General features: G+C 33.2%; 4 protein-coding genes across 6 annotated transcripts; 3 read left to right on the top strand and 1 right to left on the bottom strand.

Annotated features, from left to right (window-relative positions):
• The first annotated feature begins 645 nt into the window (after positions 1 to 645).
• Positions 646 to 3103, top strand: LOC110700849 (zinc finger MYM-type protein 1-like). Its single transcript, XM_021878433.1, has 2 exons — positions 646 to 3043; positions 3087 to 3103. The coding sequence occupies exons 1-2, from the start codon at positions 646 to 648 to the stop codon at positions 3101 to 3103; spliced, it is 2415 nt and encodes an 804-aa protein (XP_021734125.1).
• Positions 3104 to 6557: 3454 nt separating this feature from the next.
• Positions 6558 to 10487, top strand: LOC110700333 (ferric reduction oxidase 8, mitochondrial-like). 3 transcript variants are annotated; one of them, XM_021877857.1, is made up of 9 exons: positions 6558 to 6906; positions 7055 to 7278; positions 7420 to 7513; positions 7596 to 7781; positions 7894 to 8131; positions 8475 to 8802; positions 8904 to 9159; positions 9262 to 9956; positions 10051 to 10487. In XM_021877857.1, exons 2-9 carry the CDS (start codon positions 7122 to 7124, stop codon positions 10245 to 10247), a joined length of 2151 nt encoding a protein of 716 aa, XP_021733549.1. In that variant the 5' UTR covers positions 6558 to 6906; positions 7055 to 7121; the 3' UTR covers positions 10248 to 10487. The 3 variants fall into 3 exon arrangements, with proteins under 3 accessions (XP_021733549.1, XP_021733550.1, XP_021733551.1); XM_021877858.1 differs by having other exon boundaries at positions 6559 to 6906; positions 7220 to 7278; XM_021877859.1 differs by lacking the exon at positions 7596 to 7781 and having other exon boundaries at positions 6559 to 6906.
• Positions 10488 to 16618: 6131 nt separating this feature from the next.
• LOC110700330 lies at positions 16619 to 18336 on the top strand. The gene is made up of 2 exons (XM_021877855.1): positions 16619 to 16957; positions 17060 to 18336. The coding sequence occupies exons 1-2, from the start codon at positions 16795 to 16797 to the stop codon at positions 17533 to 17535; spliced, it is 639 nt and encodes a 212-aa protein (XP_021733547.1). The 5' UTR covers positions 16619 to 16794; the 3' UTR covers positions 17536 to 18336.
• A 1634-nt stretch (positions 18337 to 19970) lies between these two features.
• LOC110700332 lies at positions 19971 to 23074 on the bottom strand. Its single transcript, XM_021877856.1, has 2 exons — positions 22812 to 23074; positions 19971 to 20494 (listed from the first exon to the last, which is right to left on the bottom strand). Exons 1-2 carry the CDS (start codon positions 22953 to 22955, stop codon positions 20339 to 20341), a joined length of 300 nt encoding a protein of 99 aa, XP_021733548.1. The 5' UTR covers positions 22956 to 23074; the 3' UTR covers positions 19971 to 20338.
• Positions 23075 to 23193: the final 119 nt, after the last annotated feature.

The raw sequence follows: 23193 nt of genomic DNA, 5'->3' as shown, positions 1-23193 counted from the left end.
GTTCTCTTCGCCTAATCGTCTGGTAGTCGGACGTCGGTGACTCGGTGGTTGTGACTCGTGGACTCCGTCCTCTTCGTGAAATCGCTACTCGAAACGTCGGTGCTAGTAAGTCGATTTCTAATTTTTATTTTTAATTTCTAATCTTCAAATTAATTCAGTCTAATTTGTTAATTTTATTAAACTTTGGTTTAAACTTTGGTTGATTTGTTAATTTGTAGTTGGTTGTGCTGCTGAATTGGCGAATTGATGTCTTGCTGAGTGCGTGCCTCGGTGCCTGAGACTTGAGTGCTGCCGACTGTCGTGCTGCGGTGCTGGCCGACTGCCCGTGGCCCTGTTGCAGTGCTGCTCCGCCTGCTCCGCTGCTCGCCTCCGCCTAGCAAGGTAGGTAATCAACTAATCATCAATTGATTTTTTTTGTGAAATCTGTTTTGTGTAATTGTGTTTTGTGTAATTGAAATCTCTTGAACTTATTAGTTATTACTTATGTGAAATCTGTTTTGTGTAATTGTGTTTTTTGTAATATGTTTATGTGATTATGTCATTATGTGAAATTGCTTGATTTAGACCATTTAGTTGAATATTTATTCAAATAATTTTTCTGGGGAATATTGCTTGATTTAGTTCAATATTTATTCAAATTTCAGAATGAAGAGAAAACATACTCCAAATGAAATGCAAAACATTACTAGCTTCTTTGCTAAAAAGAATCCTACTCCAACTTCTCTTCCACATCCAACACAAAATGAACAAACTATAACTCCACCTCAAGAAAGTGAGCAACTTTCATCTCCATCTCATTATTCAACTCAAAATTCCCCTCAAAATGAACAAGGCCAATGTTCTCCTAATGCCCCAATCTTTGGAGAAAGATTAAGTGAACATGAATTTGCTAATATTCCACAAGATCCAGGAAAGAGGAGAAAAATGAGTCAATTTCATAAAGATGATAGAGATTTAGTGAGAAGAATTTACATTCAAAGAAAGCCTTGTCAGCCCAAAGACTTTACATTTCCTCAAACTTCTATTTTTGGCAAAAATCGTCGCTTTTGTGCTAAGTGGTTTGATACTTGGACTTGGCTTGAGTATAGTGTGGAAAAGGATGCTGCCTATTGTTTCCCTTGTTATCTATTCAAGGATGAAAATGCTTTTGGAGGTGATGCTTTTGTTAGTGATGGTTTCAAATCATGGAATCGATCGGATTTAATAAGAAAACATGTCGGTAAACACTTGAGTGCACATAATAATGCTGTTTTAGCTATGGATTTGTTCAAGAAACAAAATTCAAGCATCACACAAGCCTTAACAAAACAAACCGCTGAGAGTACAAATGCATATAGGACGCGACTTGAAGCTTCAATTGAATCTATCCAATGGCTTTTACTCCAAGGGTTGCCTTTCCGTGGTCATGATGAAAAAGAAATTTCCTTAAGAAGAGGTAACTTTCTTTCACTTTTATCCCTTATTTCCAAAGGTAATCCTGAATATTCTAAAGTTGTTTTCAAAAATGCTCCTAGTAATTGTCAACTTACTTCTCCCAAAGTCCAAAAAGATATCATAAATGCATGTGCAAAAGAGACCACTAAAGCAATGCTTGAAGATATTGATGGTGGTTTATTTTCTATCCTTGCTGATGAGTCCGCTGATGTTTCTGACAAGGAACAATTGGCTCTTTGTTTGAGATATGTTAATAGAAAGGGAGAAGTGTGTGAGCGTTTACTTGGTATTGTGCATGTTGTAAACACTGCTTCTTTGACTCTCAAAACTGCTATTGAATCCTTATTAATGGAGCATTCTTTGTCTTTCTCTCAAGTACGGGGTCAGGGTTATGATGGGGCAAGTAATATGCAAGGTTCTATTAATGGCCTTAGGACTCTTATAGAGAATGAGTGTAAAGAAGCTTATTTTGTCCACTGCTTTGCTCACCAACTTCAATTAACTCAAGTTGCACTTGCTAAAAAGAATTCAGATTGTGCTTGGTTATTTGTTGATGTACTTGCACCTCTCTTGAATTTTGTGGGGGGTTCACCAAAAAGGAAAGAGTTTCTTCGTGAAAATCAAGCTCAAAGAGTGGTGGATGCATTGTCTCTAGGTGAACTTGAAACGGGTTCAGGTTTAAATCAAGAACGTGGATTAGGTAGACCTTGTGATACTCGTTGGGGATCTCACTTCAAGACAATCTTGAATGTACTTGATTTATTCCCTGTAATCCTTGGTTCTCTTGAGGATATTGCAAAAGTATCTGATACAATAGATTCTAATAGAGCTCAAACACTTACAAATCTTCTGATGTCCTTTGATTTTGTGTTCGTGGCACACTTGATGGTTAGTATATTTGCGATAACAAATGCTTTGAATGTGGCCTTACAAAAGCACGATCAAGACATTGTGAATGCAATGGCCATGGTTAATGTAACCAAGACTAATTTGCAAAAAATGAGAGATGAAGGATGGGATTCTCATATGGAAAAGGTAATTTCTTTTATTGGTGACTATGACATTGCAGTTCCAGATATGGAGGCTAAATATGTTGTTCCCGGGAGGAGGTTGTTTAGAGGTAAATGCCCACAAGTGTCTAATCTACATCATTTTCGAGTTGAAGTTTTTTTTGGTGTCATTGATCTTCAATTGCAAGAACTTGAAAATCGATTTCCCGAAATAACTAAAGAACTACTTGTGTGTATGTCTTGTTTGAGTCCTGTGGATCGTTTTTCTAAGTTTGATAAGGAAAAATTGATTAAGCTTGCAAAATTCTATCCTAATGAATTTCCAAGTTCAGAATTGATAGTCTTTGGTCATACACTTGATAGTTACATTTGTTCTGTTAGAGGAGATGAAAGGTTTTGGAATTTGAAGGGTCTTAGTGATCTTTCAATCAAATTGGTTGAAACGGGATTGTCTGAAACTCATGATAGGGTCTATTTACTTTTGAAGTTGGTGTTGCTTCTTCCTGTCGCAACGGCAAGTGTGGAAAGAGTATTTTCTGGCATGAAGCAAGTGAAAGACAAACTACGAAATAGCATGGGAGATCAAATGTTGAATGATTGTTTAATTACTTTTTTGGAGAATGATTTGTTTTTGAATGTTAGCATGGAAGATATCATGAATCGATATCAAAACATGAAAACTCGTCGAGAACTATTTTAATAAGTTTGCATTACTATTTAGTTGTCTTTTGTAGTATTATATGAACATTTGGTTGTATTTTGTACTGTTTGAATATTTGGATGTATTTTTTAGTACTATTATTTGGTTGTTTGGTAAAAATTTTTTTTTACATATTTGATTATCGATTGTGACTCACCAGTCGGAAAATCCTGGGTCCGCCACTGCATGTGTTTCAACTTCTATTTGAGTAGAGTTTGTCCCATTGTATTAAAATAAGGTAGGTTCTAATGTTCTATCTACTAGTTTGGAACATGTCTCATTTTTTAGTTCATCAATAACTTCATGATATAATTCATGTTTATTAGGATTACAATTATGAAATATATGTATTAGTGTATTACTCCCTTTATTAGTCAAAATTTAATTTTACGCGGTTATTATATAGCTACATAAATCAAGAAATATGAGAAATGGGAACTATACATACATGTCCCTATTTTTGTTTCAAAGAGTAGATAAATAGTGTAAGAGATTTATTTAATATAATTGGATTTCACAAAGTGGAGTACTTATAGATGATGGGAATTATCGGATTATATATGTCACTACCTACTGATCTTATTACTTACTCTGTATATGAGACCTGACATAGCGGTTTGTAAGGAGTAGATTATCGATTATTAATCATGATTTTGTCATTCTTTTCTAACCATTTGGTTACACTTACACCTTATTCCAAGCCCATTTTTTCTTGCCTATTTGAGTATTTGGCACAATCAAGAAAGAAAATTCAAGTTTCTTCAAGGGGTAAGTTTGTAATATTACAATTTTACCCTAAAATCGCTAGCAAATAACATACAAAGCTTTTTAATTACTTTAAGAGAGGTGGGGTGAATTTGAACATATGGAAAAATGGAATGACTTAAAGACTATAGTAGAGGATAGAAAGGAGCTTGTATATCGTCCACATACTGTGGTAGATAACAAGTATATTGTCAGAATTTAATCTTTATGTGATTATCATTTCAATATATTGGTCCTTCCATAGTGGAGGGGGTGGTGGGGTGGATAATGACTTCCATTTGCTACTATGAGGGCCAAGGTTTTTGTTCCAAGCTAACCGGATACATTGTGTCCAAGTACATATATATCATGACATATCTGTAGGTTTTATGTTGTGGCATTTTGAGTCGTATCTTAGGGTATGATCTAATTTGATTGTCTGATTTGAATAAACTTTTATATTATTATCTTTATCATTAAATGTTATTCTCTTAACAGAGAATCGAATGTCAAACCTCTATAATTTGAGGTAAGAAAACGAGTCAAGTCTTATTTGACAGTTTTCCTCTTCTAAAAGCTTTTAAAGATTGTGTTATTTTAAATTAAGAATTTGTACTCTAGTAAATATTTTAGGAGAAAACGCGGCACATTAATACATAATCCCACAAGACTCACAAAGTCTTTGCACATCGATCCAACACAGCATGAAAGCAATAAACATACCCTTCCAATTTCAAACAATTAGGTTGGGATTTATTACTAAGATTTCCCTACTTTCACGTCGAAGCAAGTTTGTAGAAAATGCTCGATAATTGTCCGGTTGTTCCCATTTGATTTTTGTTTTCAAATCTAATACCTTTGACAATGAAGTGTTTTTTTTTTCTTAGCACTATTTAAAATGGATATTCATTTGACAATTTTACTACGTGTATAATGATTGTTGACTACTTTAGAGTGAATGAAGTAAAATTATGTAATGAGACCTATTTTATTGTAGGATATCATTAGACAAGTTACTACGGAGTAATTAACTACGAGTACTATCACAGTATCACATTTATGCAACTATCTTATTTACATATTTTCAATGCAATATTTCCATTTATAAAAATATTTATCGACTTTCAATGTAAATATTCCTATGCTCAATGTTAATTTGATGTTTGTTTTTCACCATCTTATTTTGCTTATTGATTGTGAAAAACCACCAAACGTAACCTTCTTTTGAAAACAGAGAGAGTAATATGTTTTATAATTTTTATAAATATGCATAATTAATGTAGTAATTACCACAAAGTTTAACATTGACAAACATAAAAAGATGAGTAAAAATTTGGGGGTGTTATTAAATATTTATAAAGTGGTGTAGATTGTCGGGCCCTGTATCCTTGGATGCAAAACTCTTTGGGTGTAAGGCTATTCTTGAACCCATTAAAAGAAAAGTGGACTAACATTGCAAATTGGCCCAATAATCTTTCAATAAATTTTCATCTCGTCTAACGGAATAATACTGCCATATGCCCCAAATGCAATCCATTAGCTGAAATGAGTAAAGTACATTTTAATGGTCCGCTTTGTTTTGTCGAAGAAGAAAAATATTTTCAATGAAAATTGATCATGAAAAACGTTATTATAAACTATTTCCTTTAATTTGTTTCCTTAAAATGAAATCAACAACATGTCTTGTGGGTGGCTAACCATACCATGTGATCGCTTATAAAAGATAAAAATAATCCTATAACACTAATCGAGTAACCTCTGTTATACTGACCAAATAGCTTCTGTAATACTCACAACGCAACTTCGATAACACTAACAAAGTAACTCCTATGATTATTGGTCGGACGGTGTGGCCAACCATATATAAAAATGTGTGTAAAACTAATACAATAGTCTAATAGAGAACCATTTGTACAAACACTAAAAAGGAAATGCTGAAATAGGGTTAGAATGGTGGGAAAATTTAACTTCCCTTCAAAAGAACTTATTCTCATCCTTAGGAGAGCTATTTTTCACTATTAAGGAAATCATCTTTCACCCCATAAAATACTAAATGCGAGAATATAGATGAATAATTTTCTCGTTAACTATTTTACGCCTAACCAAACACTGTAATCCTAACTAATAGAAATTTATTTTATTTTATATTATATTTTTTTGGTGTTGCTATCTAAGTATCTCCTCTTAACTTCTTAAGCGGCTAATAATAATAATAATAATAATAATATAGTTTAGTTCAGCTCAACGCCTTAGGGCCTGTTTACTTTAGTTTAATTTCAGTTAAGTTTAGCTCTTAATTTCCTTCTCTCATAAAATATGTATTTCAGCTTTATTCAGTTTAGTTCAGCTTAGTTCATAAACGACCCTTAGCCAACTTTTATTAGTCCAAATCAACTCCAAAAACAGGGCCTTACACTTTTAAAATCTCATATTTGCATATACTTGTATTATTATTTATTATGATTGAATATAAACATGCAAAGTAATGAACTAATTCTAGAACGAGCAATGACCCATCACTAGTCAGTAGTCACAACTTTAAAATTGGTCCACCACCAATATTAGTACTATATAGTCTATATACAGATATTATTGCTATGATTCAAATATCCAAGCTTATGATTAATTATTTAATTATGTCTATCATTAATTTTTATCAAGTGACTGTTAATAGAAATATCTGACCGAGAGCAACGACCTTGTATGCCCAAATTAAAGCAAAAAAGCATTTCCAAGAAGAGGATGTGACATTTTATACAATGCCATCACTACTTATCTCATGTAGTCAACAGTTGATTAGTGGTCCAAAAACATAAAAAGATGAGATTATAGAGAAACAATTTTTTTCTGTATGAGGATCTCATAACTAATCTCGGGATCACTAAGAAAGTCCAATTTCATATGTATCAATGTATGCGGCCATGTGGGATCGTGTTAGATAGGATGATTTTATAAACGCAACAAAGCTTTGCATTTTTGCAAGATCCAATTTACATCAAAGAGGAGATAATCAACAAGGTATTTATTTCATTTGCTTACTAGTACAATTATTATACAAGATAGACAGATAGTGGGAGTGTGAAATTGCTAATTCCACTTTAAGAAGCTAGTAATGTGCACACGTATAATCTCACTCTTTCTAATGTCTATTTGTTAATTTTTTCAGGATTCTATATAATCCAATCTTTTAATCAAGATTATGTGTGGTATAACCTCAAAAGTTAGAAGAAAAAATGGCCAAAATTGTACTCTTAGCTCTATTAAGAACACTGTTGATTTTGATATTTTTGGTGTGTATTATTCTTTGGTTTCTCAAACCCACCAAAATTAGGACCAAGAATTGGAAAAAGGTTGAAGATGGTATGCAGACAACAATTTTCAAGTATAATGGTATGAAAATTTAGTACTATATTATATTTATCGGAAATATACTTCTTGGTTCATGTAGCCGACCCCATCTTTTTGAGGTTAATGCTTCGGTATTACTGTTTGTTACTGTTGCTAAGCATAATGTATCTGAATTTGATGCAGGTGTTGATTTTGTGGTATATACATTTCCCATTATATTACTAGCTATGATTGGATTGGTATACATGTATATGCAACCAATGAGATCAATTAAAAGGTAATTATATACTAAAATTATGCTTTAATGGATATTATGGGGTGAAATATTGTTAACTAAAAGACTTGGATTTTGAATGCAGAGGAGTAAGAAGATATACAACAGCTTTGTATAATCCAATCATAGTAAAAACTCCTATTGGTATGTTAAATGGCATTGATGTTATTGCCATGACTTTTGTTTTAACTCTTTTAGTTTGGACATTCTATGTTAGAATTTCCAATGACTTTAAGAAGTTAGTACCAGCAAAACACATGAAACTGAACATGTGAGTGTTCTTGGCAATGTAATTTAATAATGATTATGAACTAGGTAGTAGGACTTAAATTCGACGATTTATGGTTGGAATAACTGACTGAATTGAAAATTGGTGTTTTCAGTTGGCAGCTAAAGTTCTTGAGGATTTCGACTAGGTTTGGTCTGTTGGCAGAAATTTGTCTTGGATTTCTCCTTTTCCCTATCCTTAGAGGGCCGTCGATATTTAGGTTGCTTGGTGTACAATTTGAAGCTTCTGTAAGGTATCATATTTGGCTAGGGACGACGTTGACATTCTTTGCTATCCTGCATGGAGCAGGCACTCTTTTCATCTGGGGCATTAATCATCAGATACAAAATCAGGTTTATATATGAATCAGTTCAATTTAGTATGGTAAAACTGTTTGTTAAAGTACATGAATTTTTATCTAACAGAAACCTGAGAGTTTGATTCTGTGTTTATCATTACAAGAAAAGTGTGTTCTTGTGTTGTTGTGCTCTGAACTTGATTTATATTGATTAAACTGATTTTTACTTTTTAAAACTGAATTTTGATGATTTACGAGTGTCTTGCATATGCAGTCACCAACATTCATCAAATCTGATTTTACTGATTTTAAATTGGTTCATGTAAGTTAAGTAGAATAAGGACTAACATAAAAAGGTCATGTTTATAACATAATTTCTGTCAACAATGTAACTTCAGATATGGAGTTGGCAGAAAGAAGGCCGAATATACTTGGCAGGGGGAATCGCTCTCATTACCTTGCTGATTATTTGGATCTCATCACTTCCCTTAGTAAGGAGGAGGAAGTTTGATGTATTCTTCTGTATGCACCATCTGTATGTAGTCTTTCTTTTGTTGTTCTTGTTTCATGCTGGTGACAAGCATTTCTTCATGGTATTCGCGGGAGTTTTCCTCTTTGCAATGGACAAATTGCTTCGAGTTATCCAATCAAGTCCAGAAACTCGAATTCTTTCTGTGAGAATCTTCCCTAGCAAGATCATAGAGCTAACCTTTCCGAAAGACCCAAGTAAGCACCAAAGAAACACTCCTATTGCATCAAAAAATGGAGAGATGGCAGTAAAATGATTCATATTATGTACAATGTGTTTGTTTTCCTATATTGTGCAGGACTGAACTACACACCAACCAGTATAATATTTGTAAAGATACCGATGATTTCCAAATTTCACTGGCACCCATTTAGCATTACTTCAAGCTGTACTGTCAACGATCAGACAATGTCAGTTATGATCAAATCTGAAGGGTGTTGGACAAATTCTTTGTACGACATTTTGTGTCAGGAAGTCGAGTCAAAGAGCCAAACAAAATGTGTGTCTGTTGCAATAGAAGGCCCTTATGGACCGCCTTCATTTGATTTTGTCAGGTTTGTATGCTGTACTGCATTCTTAGTCTCCTATAACCAACTAGAAAATATGATTTGTTTTGTTAAGATAACTTCAGTAAACTCTCTGAATTTCTCCTGCAGATATGACAATCTGCTGTTAATCGCGGGTGGAATTGGGATAACACCCATGTTAAGCATACTGCAGGAATTAGCCTATGCAAAGGGTGATCTCAGAAACAGATGCCCCTCACAAATACAACTTATATATGTTACTAAGAACTCCCAAGACATTTCACTTTTGAATCCAATTTCTCATGTTGTCTCAAATCAAACCTCTGAATTCTGTCATCTGAAGCTAAAAGTTTTTGTAACCCAAGAAAATAAGTCTAATTCGAGCCTTAAAGACTTTCTGAGTTCAGTCTCTGCAGCGCGGACTATTTTCTTTGACATGAAGAACTCGAATCATTCATTTGGAAGAGTACTTATCAATCCTCTTTGGATGGGTGCTATCACTGGCTTTTCCTCTGCTATATATCTTCTGTCCCTTTGTTTCTTCAACCAGTTTCTGTTTTCACCTAAAATGAAATCGTCCAAGCCAAAAAGTCCATCATCAGTAGTAGATCTTTTTCTCTTGTGCTCTTTCCTGATAGCTGTAGCATGTAGTGCTGTAATTGCAATGGTGTTGAAATGGAGAAATTCAAAGACAGAACGCAAGATGCTAGCAACAACTTGGGACAATGAAGGTGAGATGAAATTAAGCGCGATGGAAGGAGCAAGTACAAATACACTGGAGGAACAACACGAAATCCATTTTGGAGCTAGGCCTATCTTCAAAGGTTGTTTATATATTTGAAAGGCGGTTACAAAATTCATGTGAATAATTACATTACATTACAACTAACAGCCTTTATTAACTTGATGATTTAACAGATTTACTGCAAAAAATGGAAAGTGAATTCAAGGGATCAAATGTAGGTGTGGTGGTGTGTGGACCTGAGTCAATGAAGGATTCCGTGGCATCAGCTTGCCAGCAAAAATGTCGTCAAGCATTTAAGTTCAATTCAAAGGAACAGCAGCAACAACAACAGCCTTTCTTTGTTTTCCATTCTCTCAACTTCAGCCTTTAGGGCCGGGGTGGAGCTAGTTTGTATGTATGAGTTCAAGTGAACCCGGGCCGTCTTGTCCTTGTTTTAGTTACATTATTTACTTTGAAGTTTGAACTTGCTTAGCAACACTACTAACTACACCATTTAGAACTATAAATAGCCTTTACTACTTGATTCTCAATCTCAGCTACTGGTAACTGGCTGAACTGTTGTATGAAGCTGATTAGTTTATTATATGTTTACAATATGGTTTTATGATCCTAGGCTTCATATATTCACCTGGTAAAAACTACAAGTAGTTGACTAGTGGTCTAGGACATACCATATATCTATTACTCATACTCGTACAAGCTAATTTAACTTCAGAAAATTTGATGTTTAAACTTTAAGGAAACTATCTTGCTCGTATCCATCGTATCCTAATTATAAAATTTTGATATGTACCTCGTACAATGTGTTATACTACCTCCGTTACAGGTTATGTGCAACGATTAGACATTTTCCCTCTCTGCTTTATGTCAAATCATTGCACATAACCTGTAACGGAGATAGTACATATTGTTAGAAGGCTTATGCTCGCATTGCATGTTCCCACGTTATGTGTATATAGATTTAGTTGTAAACTTGTAATTGGAGGAAATCAATCTCTCTTAAATTTGTAAGGCCAAGAAAGGGAAGCAGACATTTAAGTCAAAGACTGGATGCTTGGGAAAGAAAACCTATCTCTATATCCTGTCATTTGCTTATTGGGCTGCACCGTATCAGCAAGCTTTGCCTCTAATTAAGCTGAGAAAGTAACCTTAATGGCCCTTATGTAAATGGGTCAAACCAACCATTTAGGCTACAAGCCTATTAGGTTAGGACTTGGGACTTAGAATATGGTAAACATATACTACGTAATAAACATTGTAGCTAATGGCCCTATTAGTTTATTATATGTTTTACAATATGGTTTTATTATATCTTCATTTATTTGAAGTTATATTCTTATTCTCCAATGTATTCTTATTTGGCAAAGTTTAATCAAATACAAACAAGAAAAATGTCTAACAAAGCACTTGGATTTAATTTGTAATGTTTGAGAAGTAAATTGTGTTTTCCTTACTTGATACATAGGTTGGTTAAACATGATTACAGTAGATAAAAAGAAAGAAAAAACAAAAGAGTTATTAATATTGTGGGCAAAAGACAATTTATCTTTAGGTGAAGCACAAGCCATGCCGAAGAAACATCTTACTACATACGACATACAGCTCTATCAGATTAAGTTCCAATGTTTCATCATAAAACTAACATGTAAGTTCGTTACATATTAACGGTTAAAATAAAACCAGAAAACAAAACAACCACCTGTTTGGTATTGGACCTTTATGTCAGCTCACATTCACCTCACAAATAATACAAATAATTATTAAATACCTTGCCTAATATATTTTCGATTTGAATTTTTAGAATCATATAAATAAGATTTTTATAAGTTATTCTTTTTTAGACTCATAAAACATGGTTGAGACACGTATTTGAAATCTCTGGTATGACCAAGTCACTATTTATATGAATGATACAATAATTATAGTCTGTAGCATTATTTATTATGCTAAATATGCCAAATATATACTCTGTTGTTCACTATCATTTATTAATCATAGTCTAATGTGTCGACAGTGTATCAAATGTTGCTTTATGTCAATTTTTTATGTTTATGAAGCTATAATGGAATTTTAATACAATATTATTAGTCCTATTATAAGTTAATAACCAAACTTTAGCTTAAATTCATGCACCATGCCAATAATATTGCCTTTTTTGGTCCCTTATCCCTAGGTAACCGGCTGAAACAAACTAAACCATTTAAAAAGTTGGCTGATTGGTTAGCTAATTTCGGGGTCAACCCTTCTAATTTTTTTGGTGCAAACTCTTCTAATTATAATATGAAGATTTTTGATGCAGTCTCGAAGAATTTCAAGATCATTTGTTGAAGATTTAAGTGGAGTTGCTTAATCTAGATTGGTGGTCAATACTTTGACTTATATTATTAGTACTACCAATTTAAAAGAAATTAAAGTCATTAGAATAAGGCTGATTTATTTTTGTTTTTTGTCTTTTGTTTTAGTTTTCAAAAAAAAAAAAAAAAAAAAAATCGATTTTTGTGTTCTATGTTCTACGGAGTATTATTTTTTCTTCACTTAGGGGCTTGCCCCCTCTCTCTGTCTCTCATATGAAAACTTAATACAGTAGTAATAAAAAAACTACCTATTTAAATTATTACTAATAGATAATCAAATTTCTCCTTCTTTTTGTTGTATTGGTCTGATAGAGAATATAAGTATATAACAAATTTCTAGGCTTCAACTATCAGTTTAAGTTTTTGGCTGATGAGATGGTCCACTAACATGATATCAGATCTTTTTAAAGTGGAATTAATCACGCCAAGTATGGGAGCTTAAATTTTTTGTTGAGATGGTCCACTAACATAGCCGTGTTGACAACCTTAATCATGAAATGTATTACGTACTTTAAAATTTTCTACAAGCATAATTTAATCCAATTGTACTCGACTTAGCTTAAGCGTACATATAAACATATGTCCAATAATCAAGAGCATGTATCATGTTTAAAGAGATGTATGTGGTGCACTACACACACTGATAATATAAGCTATATATCAATACAATACACTCTAGATTATTACAATTACATTTTGTGAAAATGGTGAAAATTAAAGGAGGGAGCCTAGAACATCCTACCCACATAGAAATATAGAATATGACATGAGATATACAAGATAATTCAGAGTAATATAGTACTACGAGAGCTCTAGAAATATTTGGAGCAAAATTAAAAAATGAGAAGTGTAACATAGTGAAGTACATACGTGGGTGGTTGGTAATGCCTTGGCCACATTTGATGCAAACTTTGAACTAACACCCAATCATGTGATTTGTTATGGTTGGATCGAATTTATCAAAATCAATGTCCTTATTTCATTATACAGTATAATTACAGATGATAGCTTAGTAACCTTAACATATATCACGCATGCAATCGCTTTTTGTCATTTCATTCAGGGACAAACTTGTGTCTTCTTGTGAATCAGAGTTTCATAGTGGTTTAGATCAACATGATCGACCCATGTTGTAGTTATTCATTGTCTCCACCACTTTATAATTGTAGGGAACTTTATTTTTCCTTGGTCTACAACTTTTGGTAGAATAAGTGATCATAGTTGAGCTATGTGACACATAATATATGTTAACAAACAGAGAAACTAAGCTAGTTAGTATATATTATACAAATCAAAAACCTAACTACTTATAATTTTCAACCAAAAAACGGCCATTGAATTACAAAAACCTAATGACTTATATTTTTTGAAATTCATTTTAATAACACAAAGTCTTATATGTGGTTGGCCACACCGTGTGACAGGAGTTACTTTGTTAGTATAATAGGGGTTACTTCGTTAGTGTATTAGGGGTTACTTGGTCAGTGTTAAAGGGGCTACTTAGGGTTTGTTCTCATTGACTGAATTGAGCTGAAATGAACTGAGCTGAAATGAATTGAACTGAAATGAATATTTTTTACAAAAAGGAAATTAGGAATTGAACTAAACTGGACTTATTAGAGCTGAAACTAAACTAAACTGATCAATTGAACTGAAAATAATCGTATGAGAACAGGCCCTTAGTCAGTGTTATAGGGTTACTCATCGGTTAGTGTTATAGGGGTTACTTAGGGCCTGTTCATGTTTACTGAACTGAGCTGAACTGAACTAAACTGAACTGATTGAAGTTGAACTGAACTGAACTGAACTGAACTGAACTAAACTGAAATGAATATTTTATGAGAGAGGGAAATTAAGAGCTGAACTGAACTGAATTGAACTGAACTGATTGGAGTTGAACTGAACTGAACTGAACTGAATTGAACTGAACTGATTTGAGCTGAACTGAACTGAAAATAAGTAAATATGAACAAGCCCTTAGTTAGTATTATAGGGATTACTTGGTCAGTTTTATATGGATTACTTTGTTATTTTATAAGTGATCACACGGTGTGGCTGACCACATGCAAGCTAAGACAGATTGTTTTAATAATATTCGGGCTATGAAAATAATTAAAAAGAATAGAGAAAAGAATTGCAAAAATCCTTAAACCTGTCTTACTTTTAAGGCTAACGTAAAAGTTAGTTTGTGAGAGTGTATCACCCCGTAAGAGTTGCTCTAAACAAAATCCATGATTTGCATTAGATTTGTCATTGTTCTTTTGTTACGTCAACTAATTTTATACGCTGCTTAATTTCAACTTCATGCTTAGTTTATTTGAATTGAATGTTCTCTTGTCCATTTATGAGTTCTTTTCAAATCTTTTGACAAAGTATGTAAGTCCAATAAAATGCTGGATTATATAAGTGAATACATACAATCCCTTCTCTTAAGAAACAAAAGCTAAAATATCTTGCTTGTTCAACGGAGATACAGATTGAAGTATTATATATTTGTATGTACATATACGGTACATGCATGCATTTACCACATAATAATAATGTTAGCACGATTGATAAAATAAAATTATACTCCGTATCAAGGTTACTAAATCCTTTTAGAGAATATATAGGTCGTTGTAGATGTGTACGACTCAAATATTATACTGATGTGCAATGTTTGGTTCATTAAATTAAGGTAATTAAGGAAATGAGTTTTAAAAAATGAAAAAGGAAGAAAATAGAATGTAACTCTTGTTGATATAACTATTTTTAGTAACAAAACTTTACATAATTACACAATATACTGTATATATCAATACAAAAAATGTACGTATAAAGTTTACATAATCTCTATCAGCTTCCTTCATCAGTAGTATTTTTTTACAGTAGGTTTTATTTGTAAATCAAAGGGCGTATTTTGACTTTTGAGCTATACAATATTTGTTACAGTAGTAGAGTACTTAATGATATTTATTGGAGGTGTATAAGGATTTTTTAGCGTTGTTATTAGAATGATTAAAGATGGTTGATATTGAAATACTGAGTATTAATTCTATCTTTTGGGACACTTGTAACTAATGGGCCATTAATAGTCGTGTCTTCACATCATTGTTGCTTGTAAGTTGCGGCATTTGCTCGCTTAGATGATTAAACATCTAACTACAGAGTAGTAAGGTGTATCTAGCCAAGAATTCAGTATTACTATATTAGTTGTATCATCTATGTATTACGTCTAAATGGACCTAGAGAAGCAAGTTGTATGTAGTTCTAATGCATGTCATAAAAGTTGATTGTGGGATGCTCTGGAAAAGAGCATATATGGTGATTGACTGAGGTGAAGAGAGAGCAGAAGGACTACTAGGTGTTGATGAGGGGCGTTCGGAAAATCGTTTGTGGCAGCCGGCTGGCAGAAGCACAGTCTAGGTGGACCGTCGAGGTGGTTGATGATGGGGTGGTGTCCGTGGTGGTGATAATTTGTTGCACTATACTTGGAAGTAGGGAGTGTGATTTGTGTGTCCCTTAAGTTATTGGACAATACTATTACTTATATTTTAAATTGATTATTATTCCCTTGAATTGGTCTCAAATTGACAAATTGGTGTTTCATTTAGATTTCGATTTAATGTACAATGATTATTACTATTTTTGACCGTGTCTATTTGAATATGAAATAAAATTTTACAGTTGAAACATATACTTTATATGAAATTTAACAAGATTTTATAAAGTGAGAACTAAAAAATATACTATATTCATGATATCATAAATTATATACAATATATTAAGTTGATTATGTTTCAAAAAAATAATATAAAAGTTTATTAATTATATCAGGAGACAACATTTGTCATTACAGTTTTTCCAATTTTTCTATTTCATAAGGTTGCAAGCATAACTGCATTAACACGTTACATTTAAAGACACGCAAATCGAATTTGTTACATTTCGTCAAGAAAAAAAAGTGCAAACTTAAGTAAATTTGAAGATTCAATTGTAACAGACATTAATCGAATACTCCATAGTTAGCAAAAATTTGACGATTATTAGAAAATATTCACGAGAAACTTCGATGCCCGTTAGGTTTAAGAATATCATGTCGAATAAAGTTCGATGCGACGATGGCCGTAAGGTTTAAGAATATCATGTGCAGTAAACTTGACACACACATACATTCATTCATATATACATTACACACGACTTTTCTTTATTCTTATTCGTTAATTTTCTTGATTCTCCAACAACTGAACAAAGATCACGGCCCAATTTCCATACTTGGTCCATCTTAAAATTAAAACAGAATATCCGAATATTTCTCATATTTTTCCAACCTCTTTTCATATTTTTTTTCAAACTTCAAGGAACCGCTCTCTTCTTTTTCTTTCCATAATTTAATTAACTTCCTAAATTAAAAAAAAATAAAAATAATTAATTAATTTCATGTGGGCCACGGCCCACCCTCTCGTATTAACCTTCCGCTATAAATAAACCTTCCATCTTTGAGCCTCAGCGGTTTGAAGCAACCACTAGACTTCAAAACCTCCTATTTTCTCTCTCCTCTCTCTTACCTCTTCTTCTCCATCAATGGCGGTCCAACAGAAAACCCTTATTAATTCTACCTCAAATTCAATCAAATTTCTATGTAGTTATGGCGGCAAAATTCTCCCTCGACCTTCCGATGGTAGACTTCGTTACGTCGGCGGCCTCACTCGTGTCGTCTCCGTTCATCGCAACATCTCCTTCTCTGGTGAGCAACTTTTTTCGTAATTTTTCTTCATTTTGTGTTGATTCAATTCATTCGAAGCTTCTAGAAGTGGTGAAATTGAGCTTCTTGTTGTTCGAATTTCAGAATTAATGGCGAAACTCGAGAATCTATGTGGTTATTCAGTGAATCTGCGATGTCAGCTACCTAACGAAGATCTCGACGTTCTCGTCTCGATCAAATCCGACGACGATCTCACAAGTGTCATCGAAGAATACAACAAAGCGTCGTTGATTTCTGGTAAAGAGTTGAAGATCAGAGCAATTCTCTCTCCTCCGAAATCATCGTTGTTATCATCATCATCTTCGTCATCGCTGTTAGTTTCTCCAGCTTCATCTCCTTCATCGTCGTGTTCCGGCGCTGATTACTCTCCAACAAACAGCGATCGCCGGAGAATCGTCAACTCTAAGCCGCCGATTCCGGCAACTGTTCGTTCATCACCGCCGGCGAGAAGAAGTCAATACGGCGTCGTTCGAGATTGTTACTACTACTATCCTTGCCATTTCCTAGCCAATTTTCGGCCTCCTTCATACTTCATCCAACATTCAAATCGCTTGCATTAATTTTTCTAAAAATAAAAAAAAAATATTTTCGTCCAATTAAACAGATATATAGAATTATAATTTTCGTATACAAAGTAAAATTTGGATAAATTGAACCAAAAAAATAAAAAAAAAAACCACGAAATCGGCCTTTATAGTTTTTGAATGGGGTCAATGTCAATGTAATTACGAGTAGTTGTGTAAAATTACTGGTTCTGTGTGTACTACTGAGAATCCGGAGTTGTTGAAATCTGATTGTTCAAATTCCTATAATCTTCCGGTGATTCTCAGATTCTAATGCCTATTTTTTTGGCCTTGGATTTTTGGACCTTCAATTTAGCTCTTAGTTTTTTTTTTTTAATTTTAAATGGTTGAGCGCATTTACCGCTAATTTAACCAATACATTAACACGTATAACCTGGATTTTTTGGAAGGTATACTACGTTTCTTTTTCTTTTTTTTTTTTTTTTTTTTTTTTTCTAATTTGCGAAATTTCTATTTCTATATTTTTCGTAATTTTAGTGGTTCAATCATTTATTTTCTTATGTTAAACAATTTTATTTTCCAAATTCTTGTGTGTGATGTGTGTATGTGTATTGTGACTTGTAATTTAATTTATGTTGAATTTGGTTTGTTAGCTCATTTGTTTTGTGTTTATTTAAAGTTAATATTTTTATATGTTTGTAATCATTAAAGTGCATACTAATTTCTGGGTTATTTCCGTGATTTTTGCAGGTCAAAAAGGGCAGAAGAAATAAAAAAAAAAAAAAAAAAAAGACGACATTATTCTAAACAGCTAAAATGTTGGTGGACTACACTAAACTAAATGACGTAACCCGATAATTATTCAATTTAAGAAAACTTGATAATGAACATATGGACAAATATCTGATAGAAAAAAATGGAAAAAAGCAAATGACTGAATAAATAAGGAAAAGAAAAGGCGGGCAAGTGGTATGGGCCTGGGCTTTGGTGGACCTAATAAGTTGGAGATAAGGATAATATCCGGAATTATGACGTGAACTTTGGGGCCCATTAGGCCTTATTAATGAATGGAATGGTTGAACATTTGGATGAAAAGGTTAAATTTATGCGGCTAGAATGTGAACGTGTCAACCATATTGTGGGACCCACACATTTTATAGTATAGTATACGATTGATTTGATTTGAATATTACTTGTATATTATGAGTATAAAGATAAGAATGGGGCATAATTTAAAATTATGGGACCATTGCCGGCTTCTGGTGATTGTTAGAGGCAAAGAGAGAGAAAGTACAATGCCAAATCCTTAATAAAGAGAGGCATTTATGTGTAATGTGTTAGGATTTTGCGTGTGATTTTAGTTAAGAATATAGTATTACTATTTATTAGTGTTTAATGATTTTGGAGGAGAATAATGTTAAATAATATATTCGAATAAAGTCTGAGGTACTAAGGTAAGAGTGTTTACTAAGAATTCACGTCGGCTCCCGCGTACTAGGAGAGGTCGATAGGATAGGAAGAGAAATATTATTATATTTATGAAGATATTTATATGAAATGACCATTGGGTGTAGTATGGTCTTATGGGTGAGACTTGCATGTTCATACACTGTTACATATTTACGGTTAGTGAGTTGTGTTATGCTCATTTGTCAATTTAGTCCTTTTAGATCGTAAAGATCTTAAATGTTTAACTTGCGGATAAGAAAGAGGAACTAACTAAAATCATAAGCTTTAAGATTCACTTTATGAACAACCAATTCGTACTATGTTTTGAGCGCTAATGAAACATGAGATTAGTACTCGTAGCAATTTGTTATGATGCCTTTGTCATATACTTCGTAGCAAGTAGATATTTGTTTTCATAGATTGACACTCTGCCTTATTTGATAATTGGAGCTAGAAAACCATAACTGAACTTGAACCAATTTGAGTCATTTGACATCTTTGGAAAAATTTTAAAACTCGATTAATCCAAATTTTGGTTGCTTGTCTTCTGCTTAATAATTAGTACATCAACCAACACGGAAATGAAACTTGTAAGAAATCACAATCACCTAATCAAAAGGATAACTAACCCAGTTATTATCAATGTATATATGCATAAAAATATAGAATTCTAGTGGTAAAATGTGCAAAAATAGCATAACTTGGGACAAATGATTTGTTGGATGCAACTCATGCAAGTTTGAACAGAGTTGAGTATACTTCTAATGCCTCAATACAGTCAATAGAGAGATCATTCCCCAAAAATGCAATGATTGTGATTCTTACCACCACCACACAAGGAACTTGTGATCACAGACAAGATTCATGAGTTGAATTACCACTAGGAGACTTTAAACATTTACAGGTAGCCGCTATACAAACAAACTACTCTCACAACTAACAGATACTTCCATAACCAACAACCGCTACAAAAACTAGTAATGTAGAACATGTCCCAAATATACGAGTGTGCTACTACTAGATGACATTAAAAGAGAGTATTAAAAAGATATTTGATGAACTTTGTTCTAAGGCAAATTCTTGTACAAAACACTTTCCAAAACACTTGAACTTTTTGGGCCAATTATAACTAGGAGCAATATGGTAATCAGGTTCAAATTTTGAGTATGCTCTCAGTCTTCTCACTAATCACCTAAAAACACAAAGATCACCTATAAACACAAGATTTTCGCTACAAGGACACTAAAGAGGACACTTAAACCAAACCATCATGTGGAAATGGAACTCAATCCACAAGTACTTAGCTGTTTCTACTACAAGCTCTTCCGAACTAGAAAATAAAGTGAGAGACATTTGCAACATAGAAATTGAATTCAGTCCACCAGAATGACTAGGCAGTTTCCTGTTCGAACTCGCCTTCTGATTCTTCAGCGTTGTCAGCTTCATCATCGTCTTCAGCTTCATTATCAATGTCTTCTTTATCATTATCCACCTTTGTTTTCCCGATCACAACAACATTGCAATTCAACTTTTTAATTTCATTACACTGCAAAAATTGGAAGTAAGAAGAAACAATATCAACAGCTATATAAACATTTCCGTAAAATACAAGCCTGTTTGGTTGCATTAGAAATGTAAAAAGAAAGCTTGACCTATGAAGCCAGATACAACAATATTATATCCATCTATATCATTTCTCAAATAAGTAAAGCTAAAGCAACCTAACAGAAAACTCAGAGCAAAACCTCCGCACAGATTTCCAGAATGAAGGCTGACTCTCAAGTTTCGGCAAAAAAAATACAAAAATTCATCCATAACAAAGTGAATGTCTCTGTTTTACTTTGGATACCCTAAAGTGCTGGCCTGCTTATTTCAAAACAATACTGTAGCTTGCATTTCATCAGAGGCTTCATATAAGCTAGATCACAAGTATGCACATAGCCAATACATCTAAAAGTATAATTTCATCCATTATCTCAGAGGAGTCAATTAGTAACACAAATGGAATTCAATAGCCAATTAGTCATGAAACATGACATTGTGACATGAAATAATGAAAACATTGACAAATCAAGTTTTAGCACATCTACACCAAGCTGTCTATCCATTCCTAATCAAGAGATAATTTCAAAACAATGATGTGCCACTAGTTTCAAAAAAATCTTCAAACTCTCAGCTTTGCAATACAAGTGTATTATCTAATCAAGAAAGCGTATCCCCTTTCTAAAAAGGAGACCTAGGTTCAGGTCTAAAGATAAATCGAACCTCCATGTTAGTTATGTTGGCGTGAATATCAAACGATGGTATTAATAAAAATAAAATGTAGGTTATCTTATTCAAATAAAAAAATTCACCAAAACTATATAGAATTTATCAGCTTACTGACACAGTAAAATAGGTACACTAATTAATAAATTCTTAAGCCATATGTGCTTCCTATAACTCCCATTACACAGGCTAAAGTTTTGAAAAAAAAAAAGATCTTGATAATTCTCACAGGCACTCTGTTATAAAGATTGCACCTAAACCACGCAAGTGTGCTCAACCATCCACAAATACAAAATGGTCGATCATCAGTCCATTCAATCCAGAAAGTGATAAATGTTGATGATAAAGTAATCCTTATGTATAAACCAACTCCAATTACAAACCTTAATTTACATCTACCTAAATACAACTCAACAGCTAATCAGTCATGCAAAATGATATTTGACATGAAATGATTAAAAATATTAACAAATCAAGTTTTGGCACATCTAGACCAAATCGTCCATTAATAAATAGGGAAAGGTTCATCAATCAAGAATATGAAGAATAATGTTGTCAACCATTTCATACTAGACAAAACTTGCTTGTATAATTGTTCTGAGATATTATGAATGATGTAATCAACATGTATAAATCAACTCCCATTACAAATCCTAATTTTCAAGCCAAAATAACCTTGCATGTAGAGCCCATCACATCAAATTCTAATCAATCAATCAATGCAAGAGTGGGTAAATGCAAGTTGCACAAATGTAAAACCAACTAACAACGCGAAATCTAACCTCGAAGGGAAATTTCCACTAGGGCATCCACCAGCATAAAGGGTTTTGATAGGGGATCAAACACAAACAAAGGCAATGGTCACGCTTAATCAATACCACACTATTCCTTAGAACATAAGTTTTAAAAAAAACAAAGTAAAAAATCCATAAGATTCGCACATCAATTCTCTTAGTCTTCCAGCTCCATATATGAATTCTTATAGTACATAGAACTAAACAATATAAAGATTAGTTTTAGTTTAGCCTTTCAAGTACAATGAATTGATCTTAATTCTACCAGCCAAGACCACAACAAAAGCTACAACACCAAGAAGACCCTAAATTAAAATTTTGTTGAATTCAGCAAAACTATCCAATTCAACCACGAAACAACACGAACTCTGATTAAAGGCCTAAAAACTCAGAAATCCAACACCCCACAAGTTTAACAAACTCCAAAACATTTTCTAATGGCTAAAAGATCATTCCAAAGCAATATATGCAGTGTTCCAAGGCAATAGTAGTTGGATGCAAAAGATTGTTCTTCAATAATTGCCTTGATTGGCAGTTGCACACAATGCCTTAATAAATTACCCAACCTTTCAATTTCTCCCTAACAAAATCCCTAATTCTCAAAATAAACAACTCAATTCCTAGGGTTTGCTCATGACCAGAGTGATCAAACTTAAATTAGGCAAAATACATTATCAAAATAACTAATTATAAAATTGAGAAGAATTAATACAGAGCAAAATTGCAGCAATTGCAAACGAAATGTAAAAATAAAAAAATAAAAAATAAAATAAAAATGAAGGAGGTTAGAAATTGAAGGACCTTGTCGAGAAATTCAGATTCTTCCAAAGCTAAGAGTTCGTCTTCGTTTTGGGCATTAGCTAATTGATGTTGGAGAAGAAGTGACGCCGGAATCATCCGCTCCGACGACGGAAATTGGGTCATAAACGCCGGAAACTGCAGCATTTTCTCCCGCCTTCAGTTACGTGTTGTCTGCCAAAGTCCTAAATCAACGATTTGGAGGCTCCTACAATGAAAATGTTTACTACTCGTAAGAGTTAGCTTAACAAGGCGTTAATAATTCCAAATTAGTAAAAATAATACTCCTAATTTAATAAATAAAAATAATTTCAATTTAAAAAAATGAGATGGAGTGAATGAAGTACAATTAAAAACTGAAATCTATAGTAATATCAAACGTATC

Source organism: Chenopodium quinoa, unplaced genomic scaffold (assembly GCF_001683475.1).
Source record: "Chenopodium quinoa cultivar QQ74 unplaced genomic scaffold, ASM168347v1, whole genome shotgun sequence".
Lineage (NCBI taxonomy): Eukaryota > Viridiplantae > Streptophyta > Magnoliopsida > Caryophyllales > Amaranthaceae > Chenopodium > Chenopodium quinoa.
The sequence above is the reverse complement of the archived record's forward strand: the minus strand, read 5'-3'. Positions and strand labels throughout refer to the sequence as shown.

Excerpts from the sequence above, each read along its gene's own strand:
- LOC110700849 (XM_021878433.1), top strand. The coding sequence starts at position 646 with ATGAAGAGAAAACATACTCCAAATGAAATGCAAAACATTACTAGCTTC.
- LOC110700333 (XM_021877857.1), top strand. The coding sequence starts at position 7,122 with ATGGCCAAAATTGTACTCTTAGCTCTATTAAGAACACTGTTGATTTTG. Across the intron at positions 7,514-7,595 it reads CCAATGAGATCAATTAAAAG|AGGAGTAAGAAGATATACAA; the intron begins GTAATTATATAC and ends TTTTGAATGCAG. Across the intron at positions 9,957-10,050 it reads AGCTAGGCCTATCTTCAAAG|ATTTACTGCAAAAAATGGAA; the intron begins GTTGTTTATATA and ends ATGATTTAACAG.
- LOC110700330 (XM_021877855.1), top strand. The coding sequence starts at position 16,795 with ATGGCGGTCCAACAGAAAACCCTTATTAATTCTACCTCAAATTCAATC. Across the intron at positions 16,958-17,059 it reads TCGCAACATCTCCTTCTCTG|AATTAATGGCGAAACTCGAG; the intron begins GTGAGCAACTTT and ends TTCGAATTTCAG.
- LOC110700332 (XM_021877856.1), bottom strand. The coding sequence starts at position 22,955 with ATGCTGCAGTTTCCGGCGTTTATGACCCAATTTCCGTCGTCGGAGCGG. Across the intron at positions 20,495-22,811 it reads AATCTGAATTTCTCGACAAG|TGTAATGAAATTAAAAAGTT; the intron begins GTCCTTCAATTT and ends CAATTTTTGCAG.